This window comes from Chrysemys picta, chromosome 20, assembly GCF_011386835.1.
Source record: "Chrysemys picta bellii isolate R12L10 chromosome 20, ASM1138683v2, whole genome shotgun sequence".
Lineage (NCBI taxonomy): Eukaryota > Metazoa > Chordata > Testudines > Emydidae > Chrysemys > Chrysemys picta.
Genome location: NC_088810.1, coordinates 7,958,203 through 7,972,340, shown reverse-complemented (window position 1 = coordinate 7,972,340; position 14,138 = coordinate 7,958,203). Strand labels below are relative to the sequence as shown.

General features: G+C 54.8%; 2 protein-coding genes across 2 annotated transcripts; both read right to left on the bottom strand.

The window, feature by feature from the left end:
* Nucleotides 1–982: 982 nt before the first annotated feature.
* On the bottom strand, nt 983–9,468 carry LOC122173408 (sialic acid-binding Ig-like lectin 12). Its single transcript, XM_065574538.1, has 3 exons — nt 8,632–9,468; nt 2,480–2,548; nt 983–1,443 (listed from the first exon to the last, which is right to left on the bottom strand). The coding sequence occupies exons 1-3, from the start codon at nt 8,735–8,737 to the stop codon at nt 1,034–1,036; spliced, it is 585 nt and encodes a 194-aa protein (XP_065430610.1). The 5' UTR covers nt 8,738–9,468; the 3' UTR covers nt 983–1,033.
* On the bottom strand, nt 4,610–7,446 carry LOC135976851 (SRRM2 protein homolog rsr-2-like). The gene is made up of 2 exons (XM_065574522.1): nt 6,612–7,446; nt 4,610–5,421 (listed from the first exon to the last, which is right to left on the bottom strand). Exons 1-2 carry the CDS (start codon nt 7,153–7,155, stop codon nt 4,895–4,897), a joined length of 1,071 nt encoding a protein of 356 aa, XP_065430594.1. The 5' UTR covers nt 7,156–7,446; the 3' UTR covers nt 4,610–4,894.
* Nucleotides 9,469–14,138: the final 4,670 nt, after the last annotated feature.

Sequence of the window (14,138 nt, the reverse complement as noted above, 5' to 3'; positions counted from 1 at the left end):
TCTGACCTGACTTGGGCCGGTGCATTTCCCCAGATTTGGAGCGAGGGAGACAAACACGGAGAGGAAAGAGAAGCTCAAACAAAATATTTTGCAATTTCCCCAGTAGGAGACTCTTGGTACATTTATGAGATTTAGTGTTTTCCAGCCAATTAACGCAGCCTGTTTTTTGCCCACCCCCAACAAAGCACAATTTACCCGCTCCCGCTGTTCTGGGGGGGGGTCCTGCAGGGTCCCAGTCCCACTATCGGGCTCCACCTGAGACCCCTCACGCCTGCTGCATTACGCTGGCTGCAGGGTCAGTCTCAGCGGCTCTTCAGCACAGGCCAAGGGTTATACAGAGTGACGGGAACGCGGGTCTGACAACACAGCCTAGGAGTCTGACCCACAAGTCCCCCCCTGCTCTAACCACTCCCCCCTCCTTCCCTAGAGCTGGGGAGAGAACCCAGGAGTCCTGGCTCCCAGCTCTAACCACTTGGATTTGAGAGCAAGACAGAAATGGTGTGTATGTGAGTGTGTGTGTGTGTGTATGTCCCTGCCAGGGCCGGCTCTGGCTTTTTTGCCGCCCCAGGCGGGGAGCGCAGCAGGGGAGGGCGCTGAGCCCGGCCGCAGCCCCGCTCTCCCCGACCGGCCAGAGCGCCGGGGGGAGGGTGGAGAGCCCGGCCGCGGCCCCGCTCTCCCTGACTGGCCAGAGTGCCGGGGGAGGGCGGCCCCGCTCTTCCCGGCCGGCCGGAGCACTGGGAGGAGGGCGGCGAGCCCGGCCACGGCCCCCGCTCTCCCCGACCAGCAGGAGCGCCGGGGGAAGGGCGGTGAGCCCGGCCGCGGCCCCGCTCTCCCCGACCAGCAGGAGCGCCGGGAGGAGGGCGGAGAGCCCGGCCGCGGCCCCGCTCTCCCCAGGTGAGCGCTGCCCCCCTCCAGGTGCCGCCCCAAGCACATGCTTGGAGGGCTGGTGCCTGGACCGGCCCTGGTCCCTGCTGCCCCCTGCTGGAGGGGACGAGCCCTGCTCTGTGTTTGCGCACTCGCGTGTGGTGCCCTCTCAGGTTATCCAAGGTCCCTGCGTTGACCCGGGGGTGCTGGGTGGAACCTGGTTACCAGAGACACTGAGCTGCTGTTCTGCTCTAGTCGTCTGTCTGTCACTGCTGCCATTGCGCACTGCTTCGAACTGGAAGCGGTAGGTGCCCTGATCGCTGGGGCGCAGCCCCACCACCCGCAGGGAGCAGTTGTGCTGCAGGTCCCCCAGGTAGCGGGCGCGCCCCTTGAAGGCAGCGTGGACACGAGCCTCGTCCGAGTGATACACGATTTGATCCCCGTCCCGTGTCCAGCTCACGGAACTGACGTTCCACCCTGCGGGGTAAGTGAAGTTGCAGGGGATGGTCACGCAGGAGCCAGCCCTTCTACCAAGGGGCCCTGGTGCGAGTGTCACGTTCCACTCCTGGGCGTAGGCACCTGCCGGGGACAGGAATCACAGATCAGCTTCCCCCCGCCCAACATCAGCCCATCCCCTGCCCAGCAATTAATCACCCCAGCCCCCGAATCACTCCTGCCGCCCGAGTTCTCCCCTCTGTCGAGGCTGATCCCCTCCCCCACATATGCCCAGCCCCCCTCAGTTCAGTCCATCCTCTGCATCCTATTAGTTCACCCCTCTCCGTTCAGGCCTCCAAATCCACTCAGCTCAGCTCCCCTGGCCACCCCCTTCAGCCCAGCCCCCCTCAATTCAACCCCCAGCCCCCTCATCCCTCCTCACTCTAACCCCTCTCAATTCAGGCCCCCGTATGTCCCCTCAATTAAGCTGCCCATTGCCACCACAGTTCACCTCCCATTCCCTCAAAATCAGCCCCCCACCTGTCTCCCCACAGTTTACCCCCATCTCCCCTCAATTCAGCCCCCCAAATCTCCCCTCAGTTCAGCTCCCCCCCATAGCTGGGTGTCTGGCACTAACACCGGAGGCCCTGACCACAGGACGAGCCCCATCGGCGAGGGGTCAGGCACTGCCCGTGCACAAGAAGCCGGGTGCGGATGCGGACAGGGGCCAGCCGGGCCGGAGCTGGGCGGATGGGCAGGGCAGGGAGCAGAGCTCTCCAGGCTGGCCCAGGACACGCCCTGACTCACCGGGGCAGCGAGAAGCCCGGAGGCAGGACCTGGCGCAGGGAAAACGGCAGCCCGGGGGACGAGAGCGGCTGAGGCCCTCGCTGCTCAGCCCAGGGAGGCCGGGGCTAGACCAGGCTGACTCTGCCCCGAGAACCAGGCGTGTTCTCCACCGGGGGGAAACCAGCAGCCAGGACCGGGCTGCTCGGTGTCAGGGTCAAGTTCAGACGCCCCCTAGGCTTGACCTGGAGCCGCAGGCGCGAGTGGCTGGGACATCCCTGCGATGGAACCTGGTTCCAAGCCCACTCCTGGCAGTGTAGACGCACTCCCAGGGCTGGGAAACGGTCCCCACCGGTTCCCTGGGTGGCAGCGCGTCACGTCTGTGTGAATTACTCACCGCTCAGAAGGCAAAAGGCAGGGACCAGCACCAAGGCCATCTCCGTCCAGGACAGAGCGCTCAGCCGGCCTGGGAGGGGAAAGGGGCCGGGAATGAGTCACCTAAGGCTTGGAGACTGGCCCAATGGATCCATTTCATTTCCATTCCCATGTGCTTTGTGGGCCATGTATGCAAGGCTCACCCCTCGGAGGTGCAATGCAGCCACCTCTGGGGAGGGGCGCATGGCTATTTGGCAGCTAACAGCAACGTGAAGGATGGTTTCAGGAAAGAACAGGAGGAAGGCCCTGTGTGGAGCTGACACATGCAGGGAGATTCAAGGAGCTGCAATGGAACAAACCATGTTGGGGTGCGGCAGGGACCCCGGGGGGACGTCCTGACCCCTTGGGATAGAGCCATGTCCAGGAAGGGTATCAGAGGCACAAGGGGCAGGGTCGGGATTCAGTGTCTCAGGGTATGTCTACACTACGGGATTAATCCGAATTTATATAATTCGGATTTGAAAAACAGGTTGTATAAAGTCGAAATGAATGCGGCCACACTAAGCACATTAATTCGGTGGTGTGCGTCCAAGTACCGGGGCTAGCGTCGATTTCTGCACCGTTGCACTGTGGGTAGCTATCCCATAGCTATCCCATAGTTCCCGCAGTCTCCCGCGCCCATTGGGATTGTGGGTTAAGATCCCAGTGCCTGATGGGACAAAAAACATTGTCGCAGGTGGTTCTGGGTACAGCCTCACCTCCTCCCTCCCTCCTCCCTCCCTGCATGAAAGCAACGGATGGCAGACAACCATTTTCGCGCCTTTTTTCCTGGGTGAGTGAACACTGCAGACTCCATACCACGGCAAGCATGGAGCCCGCTGAGCTCAAGACAGCAGTCATGAACATTGTAAACACCTCGCGCGTTCTCGTGGAGTTTATGCTCAGCCAGGACCAGAAAAACGAGGCGAGGAGGCAGCGGCGGCGGCAACGCAGCGACAAGCATGATGAGGACATTGACATGGACATGGACACGGACACAGATACAGAATTCTGTGAAAGCACGGGCCCCGGTGCTTTGGAGATCATGTTGTTAATGGGGCAGATTCTATCCATGGAACGCCGATTCTGGGCAAGGGAAACAAGCACAGACTGGTGGGACCGCATAGTGTTGCAGGTCTGGGACGATTCCCAGTGGCTGCGGAACTTTCGCATGCGTAAGGGCACTTTCATGGAACTTTGTGACTTGCTGTCCCCTGCCCTGAAAAGCCAGAATACCAAGATGAGAGCAGCCCTCACAGTTGAGAAGCGCGTGGTGATAGCCCTGTGGAAGCTTGCAACGCCAGACAGCTACCGGTCAGTCGGGAATCAATTTGGAGTGGGCAAATCTACAGTGGGGGCTGCTGTGATGCAAGTAGCCAAAGCAATCACTCAGGTGCTGCTACGAAAGTTAGTGACTCTGGGAAATGTGCAGGCTATAGTGGATGGTTTTGCTGCAATGGGATTCCCTAACTGTGGTGGGGCAATAGACGGAACCCATATCCCTATCTTGGCACCGGAGCACCAAGCCACCGAGTACATAAACCGCAAGGGGTACTTTTCAATGGTGCTGCAAGCACTTGTGGATCACAAGGGACGTTTCACTAACATCAACGCGGGCTGGGCGGGAAGGGTTCATGACGCTCGCGTTTTCAGGAACACTACTCTGTTTAAAGGGCTGCAGCAAGGGACTTACTTTCCGGACCAGAAAATAACCGTTGGGGATGTTGAAATGCCCATAGTTATTCTTGGGGACCCAGCCTACCCCTTAATGCCATGGCTCATGAAGCTGTACACAGGCAGCCTGGACAGGAGTCAGGAGCTGTTTAACTACAGGCTCAGCAAGTGCAGAATGGTGGTAGAATGTGCATTTGGCCGTTTAAAAGGTCGCTGGCGATCATTATTGACTCGCTCTGACCTCAGCCAAAGAAATCTCCCCATTGTTATTTCTGCTTGCTGCGTGCTCCACAATCTCTGTGAAAGTAAGGGGGAGACCTTTATGGCGGGGTGGGAGGCTGAGGCAAATCGCCTGGCTGCTGATTACGCGCAGCCAGACACCAGGGCGATTAGAAGAGCACACCAGGAAGCGCTGTGCATCAGAGAAGCTTTAAAAACCAGTTTCATGACTGGCCAGGCTACAGTGTGAAATATCTGTTTGTTTCTCCTTCATGAAAACCCGCCCCCTTTATTGACTCATTTTCTGTAAGGAACCCACCCTCCCCCTTCCCCCAGCTTTCTTTCAAACCAAATAAAGTCACTATCATTTAAAAATCATTTATTCTTTATTAATAGATTAGAAAAAGAGGGAGGGAACCCGGGTGGTATTTGGGAGGAGGATTGCTGGGAAGGAAAAAGCCACAAAGAAAAGGTTAAAAAAATGACAGCCTTTTGCTTGGGCTGTCTACTGGGGTGGAATGGGAAGGTGTACGGAGCCTCCCCCCCCCCGTGTTCTTACACGTCTGGGTGACGAGGATACGGAACATGTGGAGGGGGGAGGGTGGAACATGGGCTGAAGCGGCAGTCTGTTTTCCTGCAGCCATTCCTGAAGCTCCACCAGACGCCGGAGCATGTCTGTTTGCTCATGCAGCAGCCCCAGCGTTGCATCCTGCCTCCTCTGGTCTTCCTGCCGCCACCTCTCATCTCGAGCGTCTCTCCTCTCCTCACGTTGGTCCCTCCTCTCCTCACGTTGGTCCCTCCTGTCCTCACGTTGGTCCCTCATGTCCTCACGTTGGTCCCTCCTGTCCTCACGTTCACTGGCTTCTTTCCTATACTTTGAAACTGTTTCCTTCCACTCATTCAGATGAGCTCTGTCACTGCGGCTGGATTCCATAATTTCAGAAAACATCTCGTCTCGTGTTCTCTTCTTACGACGCCTTATCTGTGATAACCTTCGGGATGGAGGAGGGAGGCTTGAGGAATTTGCAGCTGCTGTAGGGAGGGGAAAAAAGAGAGAATTGTTTAAAAAGATACATTTTGCAGAACAATGCTTATACTCTTTCACGGTGACCAACACTATTCACATTACATAGCACATGTGATTTCTGTGCAAGGTCGCATTTTGCCTCTTAATGCTGAGTGCCTGTGGCTTTGCTGCTAGAGATCACAGGTCTGGGCAACAGAATTTGGCTTGCATGCGGCCATGGTAAGCCATTGTCTTACAGCTTCTGCGCCCTCCTTTCCCACATACCAAGCATAGACTGTAGAGTGCTGCGGTTTTTCTGTTAACATTCAGCAGCACCAGAAAACAAACTAACCACCCCCCCCTCTCGCCATGAATTCTCTGGGATGATCGCTGTACCCCTCCCCCCCACCGCGTGACTGGTATCAGGGAAGATCCCTGCAGGCACCAAACTAACCACCCCCCCCCCCCCCGCCGCCGCCCCCCTCCCGCCATGAATTCTCTGGGATGATCGCTGTACCCCTCCCCCCCACCGCGTGGCTGGTATCAGGGAAGATCCCTGCAGGCACCAAACTAACCACCCCCCCCCGCCGCTGCCCCCCTCCCGCCATGAATTCTCTGGGATGATCACGGTACCCCCCCCCCCCACCGTGTGGCTGGTAACAGGGAAGATCCCTGCTAGCCAAACGCGAAAAACTCAGGGCCAATTTCCCATCTGCGCTTGGCTAACTGCAGGGAAGGATTTATTTTCCGCCACAGGCAAACAGCCCAGTAGGAACGGCCACCTCTGTCCCCTTAATTAAGTTCCCGTATTTCAACCAGGTTACCAGGAGTGATATCACTCTCCTGAGGATTACACAACAAGATAAAGAACGGATGTTGCTTGAATGCCAGCAAACACCGGGACCATACGCTGCCAGGCTTTGTCAGGCAATGATACCAGATTACTTGCTGCAAGCATGGCGTGGTCAAGTGTCCTACCATGGAGGAGGGAATAAGGATGCACTGCCCAGAAACCTTCTGGCAAGGCTTTCGGAGTACCTCCAGGAGAGCTTCATGGAGATGTCCCTGGAGGATTTCCGCTCCATCCCCAGACACGTTAACAGACTTTTCCAGTAGCTGAACTGACCGCGAATGCATCCCAAGTCCTCAGGGCAAAGTAATCATTATAAACCGTTTGCTTTTACAACAAGTTTCATATTTTAAAAGGTAAACTCACCTGAGGTCCCTTCCATGGGGTCAGAGTCTTGGGTACTGGCTTGGGAGGCTTGGGAGGGTACTTCAGTCAGGGTGATAAAAAGATCCTGGCTGTTGGGGAGAACGGAGTGCTGTGTGCTCTCTGCAAGCTCATCCTCATCCTCCTCCTCCTCTCCCCCATTGGCAGAATCCTCAGGCGTCGCTGATGAGACTATCCCCGACCCAGAATCCACGATCACAGGTGGGGTAGTGGTGGCAGCCCCCCCTAGAATTGCATGCAGCTCGGCGTAGAAGCGGCATGTCCGCGGCTCTGACCCGGAGCGACCGTTTGCCTCCTTTGTTTTTTGATACGCTTGTCTGAGCTCCTTGACTTTCACGCGGCACTGCTCAGAGTCCCTATTGTGGCCTCTCTCCATCATGCCCTTGGAGATTTTTTCAAAAGTTTTTGCATTTCGTCTTTTAGAACGAAGTTCTGCAAGCACTGAATCCTCTCCCCATACAGCGATCAGATCCAGTACCTCCCTCACGGTCCATGCTGGTGCTCTTTTTCGATTATCAGCCTGCATGGTTACCTGTGCTGATGAGCTATCTGTGGTCACCTGTGCTCTCCACGCTGGGCAAACAGGAAATGAAATTCAAATGTTCGCGGGGCTTTTCCTGTCTACCTGGCCAGTGCATCCGAGTTTAGATTGCTGTCCAGAGCGGTCACAATGATGCACTGTGGGATAGCTCCCGGAGGCCAATACCATCGAATTGCGGCCACACTATCCCTAATTCGAAATGTTAAAATCGATTTTGGCGCTACTCCGCTCGTCGGGGTGGAGTACGGAAATTGATTTAAAGGGCCCTTTACATCGAAATAAATAGCGTCGTTGTGTGGACGGTTACAAGGTAAATTCGAATTAAAGCTGATAAATCCGAATTAAAGTCGTAGTGTAGACCAGGCCTCAGTTGGGAACAGCCAGGGCCGGCTCCAGGCACCAGCTTAGCAAGCAGGTGCTTTGGGTGGCCACACCGGAGAGGGGCGGCAGGTCTGGCTCTTCGGCGGCAATTCAGTGGCGGGTCCCTCACTCCCGCTTGGAGCAAAGGACCTCCCGCCGAAGTGCCGCAGATCACGATTGCGGTTTTGCTTTTTTTTTGGCTGCTTGGGGCGGCAAAATCTCTGGAGCCGGCCCTTGGAACAGCAAAGCCCCAGAAGCAAAGATCAGCACTGACTGCAAGGGGAGAGACCCCTACAGAGCCCCCCGGCCCATCCTGCAGCTCTGCACCCCCAGCACTTCCTCTGCTGCTTCCTCTCCGATAGCTGGATTGTTTATCGGGGGCCGTCTCTGTGTGTATCTGTGACCACAGCCTGGGCAGAGCCAGTGTCTGATGTTATCCAACCGCTCTGAGAACGTTCACTCTGGGTAATGGTACAACTAGCCAGTAAAGGTCTGAGGGGCCAGGTGTGTCTGGTTATATATTTCCCTTTGCACAGCTGGGAATAGAACCCAGGAGTCCTGGCTCCCAGCTTCCCCTCATCCAGCAGTGAAATGCAGCCTGCTCTGGGGTGGGGCCCAGCAGCCATGTAACAGTGCAGGATGATGTTTCCCTGCCATGTTCGGTCCCCGTATCTTACACCACGAGCTCGTCAGGCAGGGACTGGCTCTCATGCTGTGTTTGGGAAGCACCCTGTGTATATACAGTGTTAACAGAAGCTGCTGTGGTCTAGTGGCTAGAACAGAGCCGTGGGACCCAGGACTGTTGCCTCTCCACCTAGATGTGCCATGGCCCTGCTGTACGATGATAAGCGACTCACTTCCCTGTTCTGTGCTTCAGTTTTTCCTCCCATCTATTGTCTATTTTAATTGTCATTTTTATGGGGCAGGGACAGTCTCTGGCTGTGTCCACGCAGCACTCTGCTCACCAGGCCCCGATCTCAGCTGGGGCCCCGCCCATAAGAATTTCTCACCGTTTAATCTCCTTTCAGTCATTTAGAGATGCGAAGAATCATTCTCCCCCATCTGGCTTTTTGCCCCAAAACAAGGAACAGCGGCTCTTACCTGGGCCGTGTGCCTGGGTTAGCAGCCAGGACTCCGGTCTGATCCCACCGCTGACACTAACGGGAGAGCAGGGAGGTTGGGACAGGTAACTAGTAATCGTGTTCATCTACATCTGTGGCAATAGCCCCAGGCGCTGTGAGTGGCTGATGGCTCAGGGGAGGAAAGGGAACCGTGATAGTGTCTTCATGGCCTTTAAAGGAAATGTATTTGCTATTTAGGTGGCAATAAAGTCTAATGGTTAGAGTGGCTGTGGCACACTGTGCTGCAAAGCAGCCCCTGGGACCCCCATATTCACCACTGTCCTATAATGATGACGTGTTGTGTACAAAGTCTGCCTGGCGAGGGATCAGTGTGAAAGGCTGGATCTGTTGAACATGAATGCCCTGCTGGATTGGCTGTGCTGTCAGTGCATGGGGAGCTCTGACGTTTTGCTATATGTGTGTTACTGAAATATGTTGTGAGTTGGGAACCCCCCACGACCAGCCTTTTGGGTACAGCAATGGAGCAGCCAGACACGCTGATGGCCCATTGAAGGAATTCACACGCCCAGGGACTATCCCAGGAACCATAGACAATGGAGACTTCTCAGGCCCTGTCTACACGGGCAAGTGTCTGTGCAGTAAAACAGCTTCCTGCGCTGTAACTCCCGCGGTGCACACACTGCCAAGCCACTTAGTGCGCAGAAACGGTGCAGTTGTAGTGCTTTAAAAAAAGCACCTCGACGAGAGGGGTAGAGCTTCCTGCACCTCCGGGAGGTGTCCCATAATTCCTGTTCTCACCTCTCTGGTCATCGGTTTGAACTCTACTGCCCTGCCCTCAGGTGACCAACCATCATCCCCACCCCATACATTCCTTTGGAAATTTGAAAGTCCCCTTCCAGTTTTCTCAGTGACATGTGCAGTGGTCTCAGCGCATCTTTCCAGGTGGCCCTGCTTGCTCCATGCACCAGGTGATCCCCCGCTTGGAGCAATGCCGAGCTGCTGGCCCTCATTGGCATTTGGGGAGAGGAGGCTGTGCAGTCCCAGCTGTGCTCTAGCCATAGGAATTATGGTACCTATGGACAGATTTCAAATGCATGAGAGAAAGGGGCCATGGCCGGGACACACTGCAGTGCAGGGTCAAAGTGAAGGAGCTGCGGAACACCTACCACCAGGCGCAGGAGGCAAACCGCCGCTCTGGTGCTGCGCCCACGAGCTGCCGGTTCCACAAAGAGGTGGATGCGATACTCGGCAGCAACCCCCCCTCCACTGCAAAGACTCAACAGTTGAAAAAGTGAAGAACTCTCTCACCGCATTCAAAGAATTTGCATACATGGCTGATGAATGCACCAATGCAAATGGGCATCAAGTATTAAGTCATTGTGTACATTATCTTGATGTCAGTAGTAGGCCAGTAGATGCATTTCTAGATGTTCAGGTTATAGACGACACATCGGCTGCATCTGTGACAACCCACATCTTAGAAGAGTTAAATGCTTGTCAATTGGACTCCAAACAGATGGCTGCTTGTGCATTTGATGGAGCTGCAAACTTCTCTGGAAGACATGGTGGAGTACAAGCTTTGCTCAGAGAAAAGTGTAACCCTAATCTCTCCTATACACACTGCAGGGACCATCTACTCCAACTAGCACTAGTATGAGCTGCAGACTCTTCAAAAGACATTTAAAAAGCTATAAATTTAATGTCTTCATTATATTCTTTTTTCATCAAGAGTCCAAAAAGACTGAATATCTTGGGAATATAGAAGATACCCTGGGACTGAAGTTCAAATTAGTCCAACCTGGGAAAACCCTCTGGCTTTCTCATGAGCGATCCTTGGCCGTTGTCTTAAAATTACTCCAGCCGTTATTACTGGCTTTGGAAAGTATCTACCAAGATGGGATGGATCTAAGGAGTGAGGCTGGTGGGTTACTTTTGCTACTACGTTCAGAGAAGACTGTTGCCATTCTCTCTCTCTCGTACATCTACTGTTGAAACCACTTGGGTCATTACACAATGCCATCCAGGCATCTGCTACAACAGTAGGAGATCTTTGTCCAGCAATAGAAAGCTACATTTGGATCAATCCGAGAGCTATCCACTGAAAAAGTACTGGAAGAAGCAAAGACTTCAACCCAGAATTTGACCAATGAAGGCATTTATATTGACTCCTTAAGTGAAGAGGACAAGAAGTGTTTGTTAAGACAACTGAAAAAGTACAGACTTGATTCTTAAAAATCGACAACAGCGACTTCTAGATTCTACTCAACCTCTACGGAGCTTTTACAGATCCCTGTCCTGTAAAACACCGACAGCTGAGTGGAGTGAGGCACTACCAGCACCGAGGCTCCCATGTGCTCAGGACACAATAGAGAATTTGAACACAGAGTGGAATAGCATACGACAAATGAATGAACATTTGACTTCAACTTCTTTTTTATAATCACTAGTGGCTCGACCCGAGCTTTGTGTTCTGTTTCCTGGACTGAAAGAAGTAGGAATCCATCTCTTGCTACTCCCAGTCCCAACAGCTACAGTGGAGCGTTCTTTTTCACCATTGAATAGAATTTTGTGTTTAGAAAGAAGTCGCCTTCTGCCTGATCATGTGACTGAACTAATGAGCATATCAATTGAAGGAATGGAAGTACCGGACCCACAAGAAGCCACCAAAGATGAACGCATTGCATTCAAGAAGTTCATTAACAGAGTTGTTCAAGAAGGATGGAGATGTTGTGCTTCATAGAAGGCTTGAGTAGCCAACTTTAATTTGTCTGATGTTTTTAAAACATGAGTTAAATCTAATAAAATGGTCATGAGACATTTTTCAGTTTTTACGATGGTGCCGTACAGCCACTGTAGCCGGGTGGTCACCGGCTCCTGCCCTGACGGGTTTGAAAGCAGCCCTGGAGAGGCTGCAGCATGGAAGCTGGGCTGATTGGGAAAGCACCCACAGCTGTAGCTGGCTAAGTAAGGGCCCAGCTGGCCCTTATAAAAGGGCAGTGGGCCAGGAGCAAGGGGAGACTCTCTCTAGCTTTGAGAGGGAGGGACCTGGAGTGGAGCAGGGCTGGGGGAAGGCCAAGGGAGCTCTAGCCTGGAAACCCCCCAGGCTGTGGCCTAGTGGAAGGCCAATTAGGTACTGGGGCTGCAGAGGTCAGCCCATGGGTAGGCAAAGGCAGCAGGTCCAACCCCCCCTTGCCTATGATGAGTGGCTTTTACACTGCAGTCTGCCCCAGTGAACGGGGGCTAGATGGTGACTGGCAGTAGCCCACGACTGAGGCAAGGTGGGGATAGAGGGTTGGGGGTTCCCCTGGGTGGGGAGACCCTGAAACTGTGGGGGTATTGCCAGGGGGCAGCACCCCAAAGACAAGGGGCAGTGGGACACCAGCCTGCAGAGGGTGCTCCGGAGGCTAGAAATGCTAATTCCCTGAGATGACCAGCAGGAGGCGCTGCAGTGGTGAGTTGTGCACTGTCACACCCACCTTCACCTTACGGTCTCATCCCTCATTGGCCCTGACCCCCCCCCTTGTAAATTTGAACACCCCCCTTAATTTCAATTCCTGGGGGAAACAATGGCTGGGTGTGTCCCTGCCTGGGGATGGCTGCGTAAGTGCAGGATCTGCCAGAGCTTTGTAGCTTGTCACAGCATCACAGTGTGAGAGGGAGCCCAGGTTGGTTAGCCAGAGGGCTCAGCGGTGCCCCAGTTCCAGGTTCCACCCCAGGGACCCTGACACAATGGCTGGGAGTCAGGACTCCTGGGTTCTATTCCTAGTTCTGCCCCTTTGCCCCTGGGGGATGGGGACCCTCCTCTCACTCCGAGGGCTGAGCGGCTCCTCAGATGCTTTGAGATCCCAGCTGGCCAGCGCTAGAACAGGGCCAAGCCTCATCCCTTCCCCAGGGTCTCTCAGAGCCAGGGGGGTCGTGCTCCTTCCAACTCTGCCCCAGCAGCCCCATTTGGCCTGTGGCTGGGGAGTCTCTGGGGCTGGACGGGGTTAAAAGGAACAGGCCCCACCACACGCACCCCGTGTAACCAGCGCTGGGGCTGAGCTTTCGCAATGTCCGGAGAAAGGGGAAGTTTCTCTGCCGCAGCCGGACAACAAAGTGAAAGGCTCCTATGAGGGGAATGGTGCGTGGAGCCAGAACCCCAGAGTCCAGACTCTCAGCCCCCTGCTCTAACCACTAGACCCCACGCCCCTCCCCCAGCTGGGGATAAAAACCAGAAGTCCTCATTCTCACTCACTGTAACCACTAGAACTTATTGCTACCAAACCAGCAAATACGTTGCCTTTAAAGGCCAGGAACACACTATCACGGTTCGTCCCTTTCCTCCCCTGAGCCACCAGCCACTCACAGCGCCTGGGGCTATTGCCACAGATGTAGATGAATCTGATTCCTCGTTATCTGACTGCAACCTCCCTGCTCTCCCGTTAGTGTTAGCGGTGGGATCAGACCAGAGTCCCAGCCACTAACCCAGGCCCAGGGCCCAGGTAAGAGCCGCTTTAACTTGTTTTAGGGGAAAAGCCAGATTTGGGGAGAATGATTCTTCGCATCTCTAAATCACTGAAAGGAGATTAAACGGTGAGAGTTTCTCATGGGAGGGGCCCCAGCTGAGATCAGGGCCCCATTGTGCCAGGCGCTGCCCAGACAGATCCAGAGACAGTCCCTGCCCCATAGAAATTACAATTAAAATAGACAATAGGAGGGAGAGAAAACTGAGGCTCAGGGAGGAGCAGTGACTGACCCGCTATTGTATGGTGGGTCCATGATAGATCTAGGAGTAGAACCCGGGGCTCTGTGTCCCACTGCTGTGCTCTAGCTACTGGGCCGCACTGTCACACCGTAACTGGGGGTAGCATTGAAAATACACCGGGGGCTTCCCACACACGGCGTGAGAGCCAGTCTCTGCCCGACGAGCTCACGGTGTAAGATATGGGGACTGAACACGGCAGGGCAACATTACCCTGTGCTGTAAAACAGCGGCCGTGCCCGATCCAAGAGCAGGCTGCATTTCACTGTGGGTTGAAAAGATCAACAACTGGGTGGGGTGTGAAGGTGTCTGAGATCATATTGGGGGGACCACAGGAGCTTGATCAACGGTTCAGAGAGGGAGCCTGGTGTTTGGGATAGAACTGGGGGCTGGAAGCCAGGTCTCCTGGGTTCTAATCCCAGGTCTGAAGAGGGAAATTTATTTTCAGACACACCCAGGCCCTCAGACCCTTGCTGGCCTGTTGCCCCATTACCCAGAAAGAACATTCTCAGAGCACTTGGGTAACATCAGACACTGGCTGTACCCACATTGTGGTCACAGAGACGGGCCCCGATAAACAGTCTAGTTATCAGTGAGGAAGCAGCAGAGGAAGCGCTGGGGGGTGGCGCTGCAGGATGCGCCGGGGGGGCTCAGTAAGGGGCACTATCCCCTCGCAGTCAGTTCTGGCCCCAATGCCCCAGGGTAGCGGTGGCGCTGGGGGGGCTGTGCTGCAAGGATGGGGGCTCTGTAGAGGGCTCTCTCCTCGCAGTCAGGGCTGATCTCTG